The sequence below is a fragment of the Acipenser ruthenus genome, chromosome 14, assembly GCF_902713425.1.
Source record: "Acipenser ruthenus chromosome 14, fAciRut3.2 maternal haplotype, whole genome shotgun sequence".
NCBI lineage: Eukaryota > Metazoa > Chordata > Actinopteri > Acipenseriformes > Acipenseridae > Acipenser > Acipenser ruthenus.
The window spans coordinates 23242805-23263569 of NC_081202.1; the positions used below are offsets into that span (position 1 = coordinate 23242805).

A 20765-nucleotide genomic window follows, 5' to 3' on the forward strand; every position below is an offset into this window, starting at 1 on the left:
TCTATTCTTGGGTGTCAAAGCTGAGTGAGTTATTAAAGTGGATTTCAAGTTAGGGGAGACAAATGGGAGCGGACTGAAGAACAGCAGAAGCACTCAACAAAAGGTAAGCACCACAGTGCAGATGGTCTTGTTTTTAAGATTCAAATTAGTAACTTTGTCTACACTCAAGTCTACATTTTTAAATAGCAGCTAAGCACCCCATGATTTAATGCTATATAGGCCCAGATTTAAAATCTGAATGCAACAACACACAGTACCTCTTTGTGTTGTACTGTAAGTTCCTCATCACTGGTGGTGGTTTTTCCTCACTTAAAGCATTTTGCAACTGTTGTTTTTTTTAACAAAACCAATATGTTAAAGCTGTATTGTTGCATCCGGAGCAAAAAAACAAACCCACATCCTCTCAAGCCCGATTATTGCCCTTCCCGCCCCCTATTACATGAAATGTGTATTTTTTAACAAGCCTAGGCTGCTGTGATGATAGTTTAGGGCTTCACTGGAGGCATTATACAACCTTGTCATGCTTCGACTGATTATGGGTCGAAGAACTGGAATCTGCTTTGATTCATTAGCACTGCGCTTTAGCATCTTCAAAGCTTATACCCCCCCCCCCTTAAAAAAAAGCAGTGTCTAAAGTCAGCCTAAAGTCATGTGTTAGAAAAACATCTGATCTGCATTAAAGAAGATTACGTTGCAGTTCTGGAGCTGAGAGCTTGGATTATTTTAATGTACCTCCATCTGAATACAATCAGTCAGGTAAATTACTGTCATTAGACTTGAATGACTGATTTGTAACCACAGCTAAAGAGAGCGGCACAGGGCTGGGCCCTTCATGAAAATGAATTTCCATGCCACCAAAGACATTTTAATGGGCTTCCCGATCAAACCACAAGGCCTGCCTTGCAAGTACATAAAACTCTGAATGAAGGCTTCCTGTCCAAAAGGATTTGGTTGGTTGTCGCTTGATAATTCACAGCTCAGCTTCACGGAGCAGGGAACGAAGGAAAAGGGGAAAAAACAGGCATGTCCCTTGGTTTGAGGGGGGGGGGGGTGAATGCCATCAGTACAGATGCTTTCTAAGCATGTGTGCTTAACAAATAACTGCAATTTAGCTGAGCTTCCGAGGAACAGTTTGAGTCACTTTGCATTAGCGTCAGGCAGAGTGATAAAAGTCGTTTTTTCTGAGGGAGCGAGGAAAATACATTTCTGCTCAGAGCGTTCCTTGAAGAAAGCTTAAATATTTGAATGGATTTTTTTGTCATATATTAACCTTTGTTGTTTTAAGTTGCTTATTTTGATCTTCTGAAGACTCCAAAACATGCCTTAAAGACACCCCTCATTTTTTTTAAAGCCTGCTGTATAAATATTTGATAATAATTGTCTTATGCTCCCATGTAAAAAAAAACTTAATACAAAAAATTTAAATGGGGTGGATAAATTATAGAGCAGAGTTAAAAAAAACCAAATGAGAATTAGAATATATTAAACAACATTTTCTTAAGAAATCAATTTGCTATATATCTTGTATAATATGTAAATATGAGTATTTACAAAACCACACAGTAGTTTTCTGACCTTTTCTGTTCTGCCATTGTTGAGACCCAGACTGTTGACTACAGCCACCTTTGCATCCAGCACCTGTTGCTCTCTCCTGAGCTGCTCTTTCATTTGCCTGGCTTCCTGAAAAGCCTTGTTGACTGCGTCACGGTCATTCAAGTAACCACCAGAGGTGATAGAGGAAAGAAGATCTGGGAAAAAAATAGCCAAAGGGACAACTTATTAGTATAGATGTCTCTGGCCGTTATTTATCAACCATGTGCAGACACCCGGGCCACACAGTAATATTTCATTTTGGAAAGGACACTTGTATAAGCCTAATAAGATTTTTGCCAAACTGCTCCAGCACCAAATGAGGAAGGTTTATGAACGATGGCCCACAAGACTAAAGGACTTTAATGATGTACATTTACCCTCTTGTGCCACAAGTACAAAGAGTAGTCCACATGCAGTGCACACTGTATGCGTTTATCTAGTACCAAGTACAAACAACAGAATACACAGTACATACAAACTTCTGTCCACTGTCAAAGTATTTAAAAGCTCTACATTTTGGCCTGATCACCCATTGGCTTTGGGACACACTTAGTCTTTGAAAAGCAATGCAATGAATAGTATTCTGCTTTGCATTATGGAGATTACACCTATTACATCCAGGGCCTGCTAATTTACCAGTAAACACCTGCCAAATGGATATCAAACATAAATCTCTGCTTCATTATTATATTTTACCAGCAGCTTACAGATATTCATATCCACTACATCTGGTATCGTAGTTATTCTCTGGGGTTAAATCTACCGCAGCCTTTAGGAAGTTTATGGCTGTTAATCTGTTGTAATCTACTGGTAAATGCCATCTCAGGACAGATTAAGCTTTCAGATTAGTAATGACATAGGAGTAAACTCTTAAAAAGTCATAATGAACAAATCTAGAGAGCTGACATTTTTTATTTTACAATTCTTATTGTATTTTATTGTAACTGCATTCCAGCCACTGCAATATTAGAGATTCTATTTCACAGGCCACAGTTCACTAAAGTTACACCAAAGATGGGGACCAGAACAGAACCTGGTCAGCAGCACAATATGAACTTTTTTTTTTTTACTATAATCCAAATTATTAAAGTTACAGGATTTAAGGGCACAGGCTAGGCAGTGCTGCAGCTTCCAGTAGCAAAATTATTTAGAGGTATGAATCTTAATCTGACCCAATATATACTGGCGAACAGATGGAAGGATTGCGAGACAGAAGGCAGATACTAATTGCAAACAAAATGAACGGTTTGCCTCAACATGTTCCACTGTATTCCAGCAAACTTTACACACTAATCCATTTTTTAGAACTAAAAACATCTGGGCCATAAATCCACTAATCTGCCAAACGTACTATTAAATCCTATGATTTGTTGAAAAACACTGAGATAAAATAAAGGAAGTCTAAAATGTCTAACTTCTGTGTTTGGGGGGGGGGGGGGGGGGGGTGTTAATGCTTGCTTTCTGTGTACAACATGAAAGTACAGTACTTTTAAGAGCCTTGTCTAATCTCATCAGATGACACATCCTGCTTGTAAGGCAAAGCCTTTGTTTTAATTGTGGTCTCTAAATTGCCAAAAGACTTTAAGAGAACTTCCTCTCTGTTAAATAAAGAGAAAGCTTGGCACATGTCTTAATTTATGGATGAGAGTCCCAGTCTTTCAGTGTATTATTACAGAATTGGAAGATATTAGGCTAATGACATCTGTGGCCTTCACTCCAACTGTATCTTTCACTCCCTTATGCTCAGCTATTTAACATCAATACAACATTTTAACATACATATAATTTTTATGAACAAAAAAGATGCATCTTCTTGTACGAATACATGTAAACTGAACCGATCAACGAATTGGCTTTCATTACAGTTGAGTTCTAATCAAAAAGATATACAAGATAGAAAGTTGGCAGTTTTGTTTTCCATAATTCCTTTTTTTTTGTTTGTGTCTAGGTTGATTCACCATCAGGTGACAGGGATAGGAAGAAATGAGGCATGCTGCGGACAAACTATTTAATTTGTTATCCTTCTGTAAATAGCTGAAATGATAATGATATATATTCAGTGTAGTTTAAACATGCATAATTAGCTGCAATGTCAACATTTATTTTTTAATTAAAAAGTATCAAGTAGAGTTTTGTTTTAAATACAAATTTAGATCAGCAAAATCATCTGGTCATCATCTCCAACGGAAAACAAAACAACACACAGCTGTTTACCATTGCACAACAGATAGAAGTCACTACAAGCTGTTTTTGTGGGATGTTTTGTAATGCCATTAAAAGTCTTAAAAGCAGCTTTGTAGATAATCAAAAGTAGTGATCAAGTGTTGTTGCCTGGTGAGAGCAAAATGCGTCACTAAAACCATATAATGAATAGTTTAAGCATCAATAATACAATACTCTGTCCTACTCACTAATGAGGCACATTCACTGGGTTAATAAGATCTTACATAAATGGAGAAAGTGAATTCAATCTCTCACTAATAAATAATAAAATATTTTTTGGATGCTATTGAATATGGCCACACAGTGGTTACAGACCATTACCAACAATATATTTTGACACTGTCCAGTCTTGTTTGCTTTAAGATCATATGCAATTGATTCAGCAGAGATTCAGGTTGTATTAATAATAGACACAAACTTCTTTAAAAATGTACATCATACTGTTTATACAAAAGTTTCAAATCACCTTTGTGACGTGTTTTTCACTCTCACTCACACACACATCATTGCATAGTAGCATATTCAAAGGGACCTACCTATCGAGTTTGTTCTGGAGGGAGGGCTGGCGAGTGAGGCCTGGAAACTGTGTTTCATGGATCCTGTGTTCATTTTCATACTGGGGACCTGTGGGGAAGCAGGGGATGTCGGTGATTTGCTCTCTGTTGGCTTGGGCTTGGACGACAGATTCAGTGGCTGTGCACCCTCCTCCTAGAAAACAAACAAAATACATAATAAAAACTGCCTTGAAGCTTTGGAAAAATATGAGATTGTTTGTACCATATGTGCATAATTTACATTGGTGTATACAAGTAATATATTTGCCTAATTAAACTTTCGACTTTAATTGATTATTGTGAACATTATAACATTAACTGAGGGTCATTTTATAAAGATTTGCTGTTATCTAGATTTCAGTGTTAAACTTTAGGAAACATAATTCAATCATACTAGTGCAGGGTGTTATTTAGATTTGTAAATTTGTGATTAGCGTTGTGTTTTTTGTTTTACAAACAAAACGATTTTCTATAGTTTTTAGTCTTCAAACAGTACTTTATTTAATTATATTAAATGCAAGAACAAATATGAATAACCCCTGAATTAATTCTTGGATTTTTGGAATTGCATGAAACTCCTAATACATGTTTTTTTTTTTAATATATATCCATAGCTTGCTTGCTATGTTTCCAGCCAAGACTGCTAACTTGATAATTGTAATGGGTGTGAAATCTGTGGTGGACAGAGAGCGTGACGGCATTTCCAAACTCAAGAGCAATAAAGAAGAAATATCTGCAGCCTCACATACCATAAGATGACCAAATTGGCAGCTCCTTTACAAACCACATTGTGAAGTTATCAAGAGAGATAATAAAGGCACGGAGAGGTACAGGCAGTTGTGAAACATGTTGTATACATTAATTATGCTGCTGATATGATCCCCGCTGATGAAATAATTGCATTAAATTAAGCGGGGATGTTCACATGACAGGACGGCTGATTTAGATAATGCTCATCTGCAGCTGCACCTCCCCCCCCTGCACACATATACACTCCCTCTCTGATTAAGGAAAACACAATTAGTCTGCTGTGGTGGTGGTGCCACATGCTTTCAAAAAAACATTGATTGTGTTTTTTTGTTAGTCAACCTAGGCCACTCATTAAGGAAGCCACATGGAAATATGTGGGAGAGGGGTACTTCCTACTGTTTGTAATTATACAGAAAGAAATATATTTAATCCTTAATCATCCCAAAATTCTAAAGCCACACAGTGTAGACACTTGAAAACAGAGCTCTAGTTTTTCTTAGGGCTAAGTACACTCTGTTCATTATAAGAAACCCTTTATATACTGTACAGGATTTTTTTTCTTTTTTTGCATTTCAATAAATTATTAAGATCCCAATTACAAAAAGTAAAAACACATTTACACACACACACACACACATTTTAACTTGGATTAGTAGCAGTTTAAAAGATGTCAATTACTGTAGCTGCAGCATTTAGTTGTAAATTACATTAATGTATCTTTTCATGATAGAGGTTTAAGGGATTGATATAATTAGGATATAAACAATAGGATATGTTCAGGGAGTACAACAAGAAATAACGGATGTCTGGAAAGACTGATTTCTGACCCCAAATTGTTTTGATTTGCTTTTGAACAGTTTATGAAACCTGAATATTTATTCCAGATAAAGCCTCATCGCATTGCTCTTGAAAATCCCTGCGTGGGAAGTTGGCCAATCTGAATAATGCCACTGACATGGAATTACTGTGATTGGTTAAGTTTGTACATTTCAAGCCAAATGTCTTGAGTCTGTAAACAGCAGGTAAGAAAACTTTCCTATAAGACCTTTATATAATTCATACATTGCTCTCTGCAACTTGTTAAAAGCTAATGAAAAAGCTTTTGTGGTTCTAACCTTGCTAGGTTGACTTACAGAATGTTATCCGTGTCAGTAAGACATGCAGTCTGCCAATGAAATGCAATGGAAATGTATAAAACTGCTGAGCCAACGTTATCATGGTATTTGATGAAAAATGACATCAGTATGTGTGTCTATATCATCTGTATTTTAATAGTGTTTAAAAACCCAAGAGTTCTAAACAAACTGCAGACAATTTCCCTTTTAACTTTTATTTAAAGGCATTAGGAATGTAATGCTCCAGATTTATTTGGGAAAATAGTTTTATACAGTACATACAAAAACAAACAGAAAAAAAACAAAACAGGGAATGGTCATGCTGCAGACTGAAGATGTGTTTCCACTGAATTCTATGCTTGTGAGTGCAGGTTTTTTATACATCAAGATGAACTCAAGTGGAAGTTCATTTTTTATATTGTGTAATTTACCAGAATCAAATTCATTAAGCAAAGAGAAGCAAGACCAAGACCATAACAAAAATCAAATCATACCTTATATACCAAAAAAATCTGCAGCTATGTAAAGAGTGCTCACAACTGGAGTTAATGTAGGGATAAGTCTTGTATCAGGACAGATTTAAAATAAGACTTGGAATGCTAGGCCCTGTTTGCGAGAAGCAACATACAAATATATGACAGCATCACCTACTATCTTATCAGTGAGATGACTTTTCAATTACAGCAAATCTGTGTGCAATGTGCTTATTCATTCGGTTCACTGCTATCTATGAACCCAGAAACCAATACCGAGGCGTATGACATGAAGCAGGCCTTCATTCTGCTTTATGGCGTGACCAGAGTTTATCAATATGATCCTGGCTCATTTCATATGAGTGAAGGCAGGTCGCAGGTCACCTACCGGTCACTACCGGAAAGATTTATTTCTTGTGTCTTCAGCTACCCAATATGCGACACAATGATAACCTTAACAAGATCAATAGGTGTGCTTTTCAGACCTACAATGCACTCATCTCATACCATCCCAAGATAATTTAACACTGCTATAGAGTCAGGACAAGCTTAATTAAACATTGTTAAAGTAAAAAAAAAAAGAAAAAGCTCCTGGCTTTCAAATCCCAGCTCACTGCCATATTGTAAGGTGTAACCTAGGGGGCAAACCACTTTTCCACCTTGTGCCTCAGTCTAAACATCTTGGTACAAGCAGGAACTCACTATAAATGAGATGTGGGAGTTTGGATTTTCTGGTGAAATCTTTTCTTTAAAAATATGTGGTAAACTGATTTCAGGCTGAGACTACTTCAACAAAGCAGGCAGCTGACAAGGGATCAATAAGGACACAAAGCTGTGCAAGAACGTTCTGTAACCTTTAAAAAATAAGCTTTTTAATCTGACTCATTTACATAATTTTTTTCTATTAATAACAGGAATCTGCGTCCAATAGTTGTCATCTTTCTCATCTCTTCAAGTCTACACAATAGTGGGTCACATGACCACACAAGCCACTCCATATGGTAGAGAAACGTGTGTATTCCTCTGTCACTGTAAGAGCTGCATCTCCTTCCTTTATTACAACTGAATTCTGACACATTGCTTGGCAGGAGACCAAGTGAAATCGATAGCTTAGGTACCAGGCCAAGATCCGAGGTCAATGATTGTTCTTAATCTTTAAAGTCACCCTGCTGTCTTTCCATGAGGCTTCAGCAAGAAATCATCAGGATAAGACAACAGAAAAGGCTTCTTTCCTTTTTTTCCCCCACTTGGTTTTATGTGAGCATCCCTCCATCCTCCTCTTTTGTTTTCTGACATTAAAGTCAGAGAGCACATTTAAATACCAGAAATACCAGTTTCTACTTTGTTTCCCCATTAAACCTGACAGCAGTGTTTGGTTTAAAAGGCGTAAAATCAAGTTATGTTTATTTTAAATTCCCTGCAGTTTGATTATATCGTACTGCCAGAAAAAGGATTTTAAGGTCATGCTGCTAGCCAGACATTTTCCAAAGGATTGGGGTAGCACATTTTTTTTGTATCAAAGGCTAATTTTATAATAATATTTGTAAGCAACCTTCAAAACAGCATTGCCTTGCTTGATTTTCTTCATCAGTTTAGTCAGGTAAAATACATTTTCAAAGCTGGAATTTAAAGCCAAAATCTCCTTAGAGTAACATAAATCACCAATTCAATCTATTATTAGTGACACAACTGTAACGATCAGTGATGATTGGGTCATGTATTTTATAATCTCATACAGGCTCAAACATGCAGTTCATTCTCAGATTATATTGGTTTCCAAGGTCAAAGAAAGCATGTTGTGCCTATTCAAATACCAGAATATACACAAAATAACTGCAAAAAACATCTGGGCAGAGGAACAAAGTGAGCTGTGTTAGGTGTGGTAAGTTTTAAAATGTTGCAGTTACAGAGAACACCTGAAACTTTTGAATTGTACAATGGCATACAATTAGTGGGTTTAAAGGTTGTACCTTGCTTTTCGGTGGAGGGGTGCTCCTGCACTTCTCTGTCTGGATGTTGGTTGGCGAGTGGATGTTTCTCAGGTTGGTATGGGGCATGCCAGGTAGTTTGGCCCCTGGGGATACCTGCATGGCTGCAAGTTGGGCCGCATACAGCTGCTGCAAAACAGAGGCCCAAAAAAAGAAAACAATTAAAAGAAGAATCAGCATAAAAAGCTATAACAGCCATTAGGCTTTTTGTGCTTAACAGGATGGCACTTTTCAAGATGGAAGCTGTCACTTTGGGGAGAGTTGGCAAACATCACACATGAATGAAAAATGTCCCTGCCTGGTGCAGTCTGGGAGAAAATGCAGGCAGTGTACATTCAGTGCCATGCCTCTGTGCCACTGGGTCACTTCTATATGTTTTAATCTGTGAATGTCCACAGTAGCTGTAGCAGTATCCTTAAAAATGCTGTTGAAGGTCACAGATAGCCCTAGCTTTCTTTCAACAGCCTTTTAATAATTTAAAATCATTTTGAAAATGTCCTGAAATGAGGGGCTCAATGCTTTTATTACTTTTGTAAATGTATTATAGACAAAGATTGTATATCAGATTCTATAAGAGATTGAGGTAAAGTTCTTTCCTAAAAGAACTAAAGGGTTGATACAAATCTTTCATTGCATGCTTTTACTAAGTGAAATGTTGTGATACAGTAGCATAAATGTGCTTCCTTCAGCAAACCTTTCTTATATTTATAGATTTCTTGTCTGTAGATTCTTTTGGTGCTGTCAAAGTGGAATTAAGTGATTAATTTCAAGGTATTAATAAGATTTGAAAACAAATCTGTAATCCATATATTTATTTTATATGTTGAAAATATATAGTGCACCATATATTTTCGTTAGTCTGTAATCCATAGAAAACAAATACATGGACTACAGACAATATATTTAAAATATATCCCATATATTTTAAATATATAAAAAAGGGGCCAATTTCTATATATGAAAAGTATAAGGATCATACTTTTCTACCATATATTAAAAATATATGTTTGTTCCATAAGGGTTATATTCTACTTCGACAGACGGCCACAATGGGAAACAAAAGTTGCTTTAAGCAAATAGAGGTGATATTATTAATTTGTCTTTCTTCATGCTTTTATAGGTCTTTTATTTCCCCTACATAAAACATAGTAGTAATAATAATAATAATAATAATAATAATAATAATAATAATAATAATAATAATAATGATAGAAATAACAAAATGATTGTTGGTATTTTCAGTCGAATTACTCTTGCAATGCTATCCCGATCATTTGCGTGTGCAAGCATAAACCTGTTCCCCTCGTGAAGTGATGCATACAAAATTGCTGACATCTTGTATTCAGACCACTGCTTCAAAGGACTTTATTTGCTCTTCCGAATTGAGTTTCATTACAGGGCCAGTGCCTATCAGTCAAGCTGCCTGAATAGAAGCATGAAGCAAGTGACAGCCACTTACACACTTACAACATGCAGTGGCTAAGCACGCTCCGAGAGGGACTGAAGCAAGGATACAGATGAAGATAAAGGAAGTGACACTTGTGCCCCCTGGGGAAGCCACACGCTTGTGCAAAGGAAAAGAACACAAAAAGAGTGGGTCAAAAAATAAAATCATAAAAAATAATATCTGGGTCGTTGCGAGGCGGCGGAATTTAAATGTCACCCGTAAGCAAGGCTGTAAGACGTAGTGTTTCCCAGGGAGGTTCCAGGGCTCTTTTGGTGTGTCTCATCAGGGATGGAAGTGCTAATCAAGACTGACAGATCCCACAGTGCCTTGGTTATGCTGAGAAATTGAAACATGTTGTGGAGACTGATTTAACTCCAAAACCTTTTTGTTTTGTTTAGATTTTAATATTGCTCATGTCACTCGCACCCTTCAATTGTAACCCATTATTTTCCAGGGACCATTTTTGTAGACCTCTCCCCTAATTCATGCTAGGGATGAAAAGGTAAAAATGTACTAGCCTTTTAACATCACAATCACCACAGGTTTCCCCTTGTCGGTCATCTCCTCATTTTAAAGAAATGTAATAATGAGAAATGTAATACATGGCAGATTTTATTATACAAATTCAATTATGTATTCTAAAATAAAATACAGTCACTACACCATTATTGGTATTATTCATATTTCCTGCAAAAACTTTAGTTTTCGAGTCATATAGAACCATTCAGGCATTGAAGTTAGTCAGCTGTCATGACATCACACTTGTAGGCGGTGGAGGGACAGTTTCTGGAAACTCTCCCTACCCCCTCCACCTTCATGCACAGGGCATGTGCGATATCAGGCAACATTAAATAGTGCTGCTTGCTGTGAGAATGCAGCCAAGCAAATAGCTGGCAATGCAATAGGATCACAGGAAAGGAAAGAATGATGCTTATGTGAGAGAAGAAGAAAGTGGTGAGGAGGAGAGAAAAATGTGTTTGAAAAACCAGTGAAAAAATGAGAGGACGTGTTTCAGCAGAAAAAAAAGAATATGTGAGAAAAGAACAGCAAAAGAATTAGAGAATGGATACATGTAAGAGGGATTAATTTACCATGTTCTTTTCAATGTAAATAAGTGCAGGTTTTTCCCTACAGCTAAGCAGTCGTGAAGTGCAAAATAAAACGTAAGGTTAAATGTTTTTCTAAACTATGTTTGTATATTCCTCTCCCAAGGCAGGGCATCTATTTGATCTCCTAAATTAAGTCAAAAACCAAAGGTCAGAGGTAGTCCAACACCCCCTCCTCTAGTGCCATATGTATTTCATGCCCTGAGTGCAATGGCAGTGATGTTTTTCTCCAAGGCCATATAGGTGACTGGCTTATTTTAGTGTGTATTGATAAAACACCCATATCAGTGAAAGAATTTCAGAGAACTCCTGGTCTGTGCTGCACAAACAGGATTAAGCTCCTATAGATTTCTGTTGTTGTATATTGACTCTGTTGTTGTATATTGACTATTTCCATTTGGATACCAATGTAAACTCCAAGCCTCTGAACTTCAAAGAAACCACATTCACTAAAGCAAGGCATGAGGTGAGGTAAGACCAATATTAAACACAAACCTTAAGTAAACTGGTTTAAATATTATGGAGGTGATGGATACACTTCAAAATACAGGTACATTAACTACACCATGGAAACACTGTATTTACAGTTTTGTTACATTATTTAATTTACAGTTTTGTTACATTATTTAATACGTGTGCTTAACAACAAAATTATATGATGCAGTTTAATTCTCCCAATCACAGAATTGTGAAGGTGCTTACTTGTAATCTGAAGTGTATCCAAGGTGATTACTACACTAGTCTACTTTAGTGTGACATTGTCATACATAAAATAGGAAAGGCAGCAGTTTGTCATTTTTATTTATAAAGATCTTTAGGCCAAAAAAGTTATTATCTAATTCAATCAAGGCTAGTCTGTGGCTTTGAAGCTTAACTGCAAGTTTTTTTTTTCTTAACTATCTTAATATTTAGAGCAGAACACCATGTGATGTTAGTGCAGTATATACAGTATAAAAAGGTTTGCAGGAATTCTGAAATCGAATAGAGCTCCGTATGAAAGCTAGGCTTTTCTTTTTTTTATATGCTTACATATTTAAATGTGCTAAATGTATTCCCTAGTAAAAATGATTAAGATAGTCTGCTGATCTGTATTCATCACTCTCTGTCTCCCTCTCTATCTCTCCCTCAACCATTCCCATGTGCAGCACTGTAATCCATTACAATATGTTCCAACATCTGCCTCCCCATATGAGGCATGACCCATTCTATTGACCCTCTTTATACCTCTCCAGCATGGCTGTTCATTACCGATGGCGGATGAACACTCTTCTGTTCCTCAGGTCAGCAAACCAGTAAATACAATTCCATTTCAGACAGGCACTGGTGCAGGCAGCTATAGCCAGCTTTTCAGGTAAAAAAAAAAAAAAAATCTTTCGACCCAAATCATCAATGTGCTAAATTCTACGAACAAAGTACCCATTATAAACAAAGCCAGCCATAGCTGCCAAATGAAGAGGCAGCACAAGCTGTCTGCAACTATAGTTTTGGTCTTTAAAATCTGCTCTAATTGCATGTTATTGCTATATCCAATTAACACAAATATTTAACATCTAAATGGCCATCACCAATAAAAAAAATATGAATATCTTAAAGTGAAATGTTGATGTGTTATGAAGTCTTTTCGCCACTTGTCTCATATTTGATAACACTGTTATGTTAATTATACTGAAAAATACACATTAAAATGTTGGTTTGCGGTCATTTTTGATTTTTGAAGTGTGCATATTTAATGTCAGATTACTATAACGTGATTGTGTGTGTTGTATAATGTACGCTAATTTCCAGGCTGTGTGGTCCAGTGGTTAAAGAAAGGGGCTTGTAACCAGGAGGTCCCTGGTTCAAATCCCACCTCAGCCACTGACTCATTGTGTGACCCTGAGCAAGTCACTTAACCTCCTTGTGCTCCGTCTTTCGGGTGAGACGTAATTGTAAGTGACTCTGCAGCTGATGCATAGTTCACACACCCTAGTCTCTGTAAGTCGCCTTCGATAAAGGCGTCTGCTAAATAAACATATAATAATAATAATAATAATAATAATAATAATAATAATAATAATAAATAAGACCTTGGATTCAGTTAATTTCCATCTGAAATGATTACGATCAAATGCCGGGGATCAGACTACCTGCCACTGTTTCAAACAAAGAGAACCTAATGTATGCTGATGTCATAAAGCAAAGCCTTTGACTCGGGTTCCTGGGTTTCATGCATGCTAAGTGCATCTGCAGACTTATACCAATGTCCTCCCCTCCAGCAGGACTTATGGGACCAAAACTGCAACCACTAGTCTCCGTGATCCCCCCAGACACGTTTCTGATCATCTTGACCCTTTGAAAACAATGACTTGTTTTAAGGTGGTACAATGAGTGCCATTTTATAATCCTGCTGAAAATGTTTTGAAAAAATCTAGGCTGTGACAACAAGGTTTACCTAATAAAGCTAAGAGGTCATTAGCTATTAAGTTGTATTGTCTCACTAGTAAAGTTTAACTGTATTCTCATTTTTTTATTTTACAAATAACAGGAATGGTATATTCCCTGATTTTCCAATATACTGTTAGTTTTCCCTGCTCGCTCTCTCTCTCTCTCTCTCTCTCTCTCTCTCTCTCTCTCTCTCTCTCTCTCTCTCTCCCCTCTCTCTCCCCCCATTATTTATGGGCTAAGCAGGGTGTGAGCTGCCATTCCTTTTCCCAGGAAGATGGATGGTGCACATGGATCCTAACCTGGATGACCTGCTGTCTGGATGTGACAAGATGTTCAGGTAAACCCCACTAAACGGGGTCCATGCAAGTGCCAGACCTGCCTGAGGTAATATCTGAGAGGTACATCTGCCCTGAATTTATTGTCTCTTTCAACTCTGCAGACCGTCTACCACCATAAAACACTCCTGAGCGGGAAGGAATACATCAGTGGAAGCCAACTACATTTTATCTTGCATATGTCTCTAATAAAAGATCCACTTTATGACTAAGATTAGACTGATTGGACATAATTTATAGCTACAAAAAAAGGAAGAAGAAAGAAGCATGCATAACAATGCATCATTGGCTACTGAGGGTCAACAAGATGACTTAAAGGTTAGAGCTGTCCTTTGAATATGAAGGTCACAGCTTCGATTCTAGGCCAGGGTAATTGAAATACACGTTAATAAGTCATTGTTAAACATTAAACAATGTAAGATAAGCCTACCTTCCAGCATATCTTACCTGTGAGTCTGCTGTGGACAGCATTAGCCAAAGAAACTCATATTGTATGACAATAAACAATGTAGTGACAAAGAGATACAGTGAGGTAGGGAGGATGAGAATTGTTGGAGTCTGGAACCAACTCCCCAGTAATGTTGTTGAAGCTGACACCCTGGGATCCTTCAAGAAGCTGCTTGATGAGATTCTGGGAACAATAAGCTACTAACGACCAATGGGCCGAATGGCCTCCTCTCGTTTGTAAACTTTCTTATGTTCTTATGATGTTTTTTTTATTTTTTTATTTTTTATCTAAACTGTAAAATAAAATGTAGTTTGTTTTCATCTTATTTTTCCATGTTTGCTTAGTATACCCTGAGTATTCTTACAGGGACCATCCATGGATCCCAGAATTATCCTCATAAGACTGCTTGGAATGCTTTGTAGATTGGGAAAGTAATTTGCTCCTCTGAACCTTTGTGAACTGAAATGATACAAGGCAATATCTTAAAAATAACAACAGCCCATGCATGGAATATGTCCCCAAAGATTTACGTATGATTTCCCCTAAAATACTGAGAGAGTAACAACACTGAACCTGTCCCTTACTATTCAAGTTTTCTTGTGTTTTTATGATTACAGGTGCTTTTTACGCTGATGTATTTTTAATAATGCGATGAACACATGCTTAGTGTTTTATGTGTCCCTGCATTACAACGATCCTTTGTTTCTGTTTCATCATCTCACTGAAGCAGAATGGGCTAATTAACTCATATAAGAGGCAAGGTGATGACCGGGTCAAAATTAGATTTCCAGACCAGTACCATCAGGTATCATAAAGCAATATAGATGATAATTTCATTTCTCTGTTTTGTATCAGCAGTAATTTAGGTGATATTTATTTCATTTTAATAGTCTGAACAATGGACATTTGCCTAAATATGTGATCTTTAAATGACATTCACTTCATCAGACATTGATCAAAATCAATGTGCTACACAGAGAGCAATGCATCCCAGCTGCCCTTTTAATTGCTCTGAAAGACCATCTATCCAATATGCTATTTAGCCAGTCTATAGGCGTATTCTTCTACTAAGGTTTATTTATTTTGGAATATCCCAGCAGCCTGTAATATGTTCATCCTTTAAATTGGGTTTGTTCCAGAATGTGTACTGAATTTACTGAAACTGAACAGACCCAAGCACTTGAGGACAAAAAACTTCCTATTTCATTCACACACAGAGTGCAAGGAATGGGTTTAGTCACGTATCATTCTACAATAGGTTGGGTAGGACATGCAAAATAAATGAAGACATAATAGTATTTACATGCACTATAAGTGTGTAGATTTGAAATTGAAAAACTGTAGTAATGTCATTGAGAGGACTTGTGGCATAGAAAACCTGCTCCCCTCTGACCCAGGGGCAAGCCATTTTACTGTGTGTCTCTGTGTACCTAGTTTTAAAATGGAATTTGAAAAGGACCCCAAAGGAATAGAGCAGGCTGTGACATCTGTATCTGAGTAAATCATTTCTTTGAAAAATATTTTTCTGGTTTTGAAAACTTAAGCTGTATTAAGCAGCTGACATTGCTGATAACTTCTTACATTTTGAATTCAGTTTCAGCCTTCAGAAAACTTTGTTAAGACTAGAGAAACTTTTTTTTTTTTTTTTTTTTACAGGCAGTATCCCAGTGCAGTATTGCAAAACAAGACCTTAATTTAGTCCAGTCCCAGCCAAATGGACTGCTTTAGAAAATCGAATACATTTCAAGCAATGATTCATATTGTCATGTATATCTTTATAGTGTCACCAATTTTTTTCTTCTTTTTTTCTAAACCTTAATTGTATCTGTTAGTTTATAAATTTGATGATTTTGCTCAAGTTACATCACAATGGAAATATTCTTGTAAAATATATTAAATAAGAATTATTGTCAATTATAACAGAGAACAGTCAGCTGTTACTTCTCATGTGGGATTACACTTTCAGTACAAATGTGTGCCTTCTTGTGGCTAGTGGCCTTGAGACAAATGAGGATATGACTATATCTTTTCTATGGTGTGTGATTATTTTGACTTGAAATGGCTTTTCTATGAGGGGTAAATCAGAATTAACTGGAAATGAGCTGAAGCTTGAACTGACAGAATACATACCAGAAAGAATGGCCACATTTCCATTAATTTGGTGCATTTTTGTCCCTTTGGTTACACAGAAGCTTTCAGTACATAATCGAATTGTTTCCTTCTCCTCTATTAATACATATGCAAATCAGTATTTCTTTGCAGCTGTGTTGTATTAATCATATGCGTGCCTCTGTCTGTTCACCCCATAGGCTTATGTGTTTCAGATTGGAGCAGGGGGGTTGGGGGGTATACAGGCGCTTAACCTACAAGAAAATTCACTCATGCAGACAGAGGTCTGCTAGCAAACAGCAGGCTGGGGTTAGGATTAACATGACGATAGGCCACTTATTTTAAATATGTGTGTATCTGGATTGAATTTTAAAGATGTTTTATCCAAGCAGAGTGTAGGACCAGATGTGTTTTTTTCAGAAGGAGCCTAACTCACTGCAGTAAACCAAACCAGTGTACGACACATAACGCGAGAAAACAAAAGCCTTCAAGGTGTATGGGGGTGGGATTCAGAGTCACCTGCTCCTTCCCTTTAAATCATTTTAGAGAACTGTGAACTGAGCTTTTCTGAACTCAGATCCTGGACCTTTGCCATACTGAACTCTCTCCAAAGTCAGCACAGCATATAGTAACTACATTCATAGTTAAGAATTTTCTGTGTCAAGACCACTGTTCTGATTCGTTATGCATCACAATACAAAGTGTCACCTGTAAGACACATTGTGAAATTCAAACAAATAGTATGGATGGAATACGCTGTCGAGAAAAGATGACTGAATCTCTCGAATTTGCAGTGGCCCTCTTTGCTATATTCCGATGTATTACTTAGTCCGTTTCCAAGCACTTTACTTATCATCTTGAAATTCCCATGTGAAGGTTTCAGAAGGATGTGACAAACAACGAATGCAGTTCACTTGTGTGACTGAAACTGTGTGCTAATGTCTTTAGCTCAAAGCAGGAAGAGTAAGTACCTCTTTCACATAAATGTTTCCGTGCACATTTTAATGTGACTCTTGTCTCCACAGGGAGCAGGACATGCACAATCATTGAGACTGTCTAGACAGATCCTTTATTACTTTTCTATAGAAACTTTCACTCAATACTGATCACCCCAAATGTGACAAACAGCTGTGTTTTACTAGATATCATAATAATATATACTGTATATAAGAACAATAACAACAACAACAACAACCACCACTGCCACCAGACCTATCATACGTTTTCACCTTGTGCTAACACCAACGTGTTTTCATTCTTACCTGCAGCTGGAGTTGGCCAAGGCCTGGGGTTGCCGCGGCAGCAGCTGCCATGGTAGTAGGAATCAGCTGAAGAGGGTAAGGGTCACCTGAAGCAGAGAACAATGAAAGTGTCAGCACATTTTATCCCTTCTCCACCTGCAAAGCAAACTCTCCTATTCACTCCTTCCAAAGCCTTCTTTTGTGTTCCTTCCTGAGGCCTTAATGAAAGCCTCTATTGTGTAGCCCTTTTTACTAATACCCTCTTCACAAAGCTGACTGAAGGTGGATCGTGATAAAAAAGGCATAGAGTAATTAAGGTGGAAACTTCATCTTGTTTTATGCTCAACACTGAGAGAAATTGATAAATGCAGATGAATCAGAGTATTATAAAAAATTATCACTTGAGAGCTTCAGATAGGTTCCCCTTAATTAAAGTGTTTAAAGGAAATGTCAGAGTCTGCTGTATGAGTAGAGATCTCATAAAATATGATGGAGTATAAATAAAGATGTCAGTGGGAGCTGCTATGGACAAAAGGTTTACAAAGTGAAATAATGAAAGTGTGTGTTGGCTTGTTAACATGTCATAGACTGGACAGCTATTTTTATATAACTTATATAACGTATTTACCCACAAAAACCCAGCATGGTGCACCTTGGGAGTGACCATGTTGCCATACTTCACACATTACAGCTAAATAGAAGAAAAAAAACTGTCCATTTGGTATATTTGACAAGGTTGGGTGGTCTCAGTCCCAGTCTTGTTGATGTTGATATTACCTTGTGCTACTCTGTAATTGGCATTATCCTTTTTCCTGTTTTGACCCCTGTAACCATGAAGGGTCCTTTAATTATCCTTCATCACTTCCGACCCAATCAGTCAAAGCACATATACTATAATTGACATGCATGACCAACAGGATATCCCCTCTCTGTGACCAAGAAACCGTAGGTCTAACAAGCCACAACTGAAACAGTTTCTCTCTTACAGTAAATACATCATTTAAAAATGAATCACCTTCTGAATATAGGTTATACGGATAACATGCTTTCATACATCAACTCTGGAATGCTATTCCCAATCTGTAAAAAACTGAAGAGACTTGAACAATATCCCCGTGTCAAGACATGATTAATATCAAAATGAGCATATAGTGTCTATGCAGTAAATGGATACATGGACCCTAATACTAGCAAGGTTTACACTTCCCATTAACATGACATACCATTAACAGGGAGCTTGTGACAATCACAGGCTATGCAATTGTGCAAAACAATAAGTGCAATATGTGGCTTTAAGGTGGGTTAGTTGTTTATTCTAAAAAATATAATTTGACACACAAGGGAGTTAGTGAGGGGCTCATAAACACTGTGTTTTATTCCCACACCCATGCTCTATCTTTATCATGCTATTGTCAGTTTGATTGTCAAGACTGTCATTAACTAATGATGTCATCCTGATGAGTATCTTAATGTATGCCATTTTTATTTGAATTTTTTGCTCACATTTCACCTTAAAATGGGGAATATATCGGATGAAAAAACAAACAAACAAATGTGTTGTACAGTATGTTGACATGGTAACACTGCCAGGTACTGCCATTTCGAAATCTCTGGTGCTTCAAATGGTACTCTTATTTAAATGTGGCCTGTTTTCAGTTCACCATTGTGTCATGGCGAATTCAATGAAAGGACCCTTAACCCTTAGCCTATAGCACTAATTTGTGAATGAGACATGTCTGGCCACAAACAATACTTCATGTGTTTCTACATTTTGTTTGTGTAATTCAAACTGCTCTGTTAAAATATAGGGCCACCACTTTCATTTACTGGACCCATATACCTTTCTCTGCAATGTACAAATCCAGCACTACAGTACTATTAAAACCCATGTAGATTAAAGATTAACACACACCATATGTGGGGATGCAAGTCTGCTTGGATAGAGGGGCTGCCTGTCCAACTTGGCTTTCCATAAGGAAGTGTTGCTGAGCTCAGAAGCACATTCCAGAAAGGCAGGTGCCACCAACAATATGCACCTATTTAAAGCCAGCATGCAATTCTGCTACATCCCTCTGCTTAGATTGAGAAAAGGCACTCTGGTATCACTATTTGATTTACACTTACTGCATCCAGGTTTGTAGTTGAAGCCTGGGGGCAGGAGGAAACCTTGCTGGGCTGCCGCTGCTGCTAATGCCCTCTGGTCTGGAGGAAAAACTGGGATCATCAACGGGGGCAACTGACCCTGAACCTGCTGAACACGAGACAGAAAATCAACAATCAAAATGCGTCCTTTAAAGTTGACTCATTAATAAGACCAATCCAGTGGGATAGATGGTGGTTATGTTTCTGGCTGACTAGTTTAGGTTGACTAGTATATCACGGCTGAATAAATATCAATATAATACAATAACACTGATATATCAATGACCTATTCTTGCTACCATTTTTGTCCAACTGCACGACCTCGTCTTCAATCATGATGTCAATGGTGTCCTCACTAAATAAGATTGTCCTCTATATTAATGAGATAATCACGTGGAGCCATCCAAGTTCTCAGGAACAGCTGTGTAACATTTTTATTGAGAACTCAAATCGGCAGGAAGCCATGCAACTTCTGATGGCTTCCTAGATTATAAAAGTGACTTTGGCAAGACTGGAGTTTCAAAAACAGGCACTGAGAACCAGAAGACAGATGGTTCCACAGAGAACTTCACTGCCAAAAAAAAAAAAAGTACTAAAGTGATGTTATTGAAAATGACTGTAAAGTTCTAGGATGAATTCAACATTCCTGCCTGTGTTGCAAGTGATAAGTCTGCCTCCAGGGCTAATAAAGCATACAAAACCCTAACCTGTCAATAGAGAGGGAACTTACAATGTAAGGCAAGTTCACACTTGATCCCAGCTGCCTCTCGCCAGGGAGTGTGGCACGCTACTGAAACAGACCCAAAAGGAAAATTCC

At 37.3% G+C, this 20765-nt stretch overlaps 1 protein-coding gene across 9 annotated transcripts in view; it reads right to left on the reverse strand.

Moving 5' to 3' along the window:
* The window catches only part of LOC117419822 (transcription factor SOX-5-like), a 231395-nt gene that overhangs the window by 11145 nt on the left and 199485 nt on the right, over positions 1-20765 (reverse strand). For 7 of the 9 annotated variants that reach the window (XM_034033046.3, XM_058986152.1, XM_058986153.1 and 4 more), the window contains 5 exons: positions 19931-20057; positions 17828-17913; positions 8679-8825; positions 4353-4524; positions 1576-1748 (listed from right to left, as the gene is read on the reverse strand). In XM_034033046.3, the coding sequence (XP_033888937.1) occupies positions 1576-1748; positions 4353-4524; positions 8679-8825; positions 17828-17913; positions 19931-20057 (705 nt within the window). The remainder of the gene's footprint in view (positions 1-1575; positions 1749-4352; positions 4525-8678; positions 8826-17827; positions 17914-19930; positions 20058-20765) is intronic. The other 2 variants (XM_034033052.3, XM_034033045.3) reach the window with 2 other exon arrangements.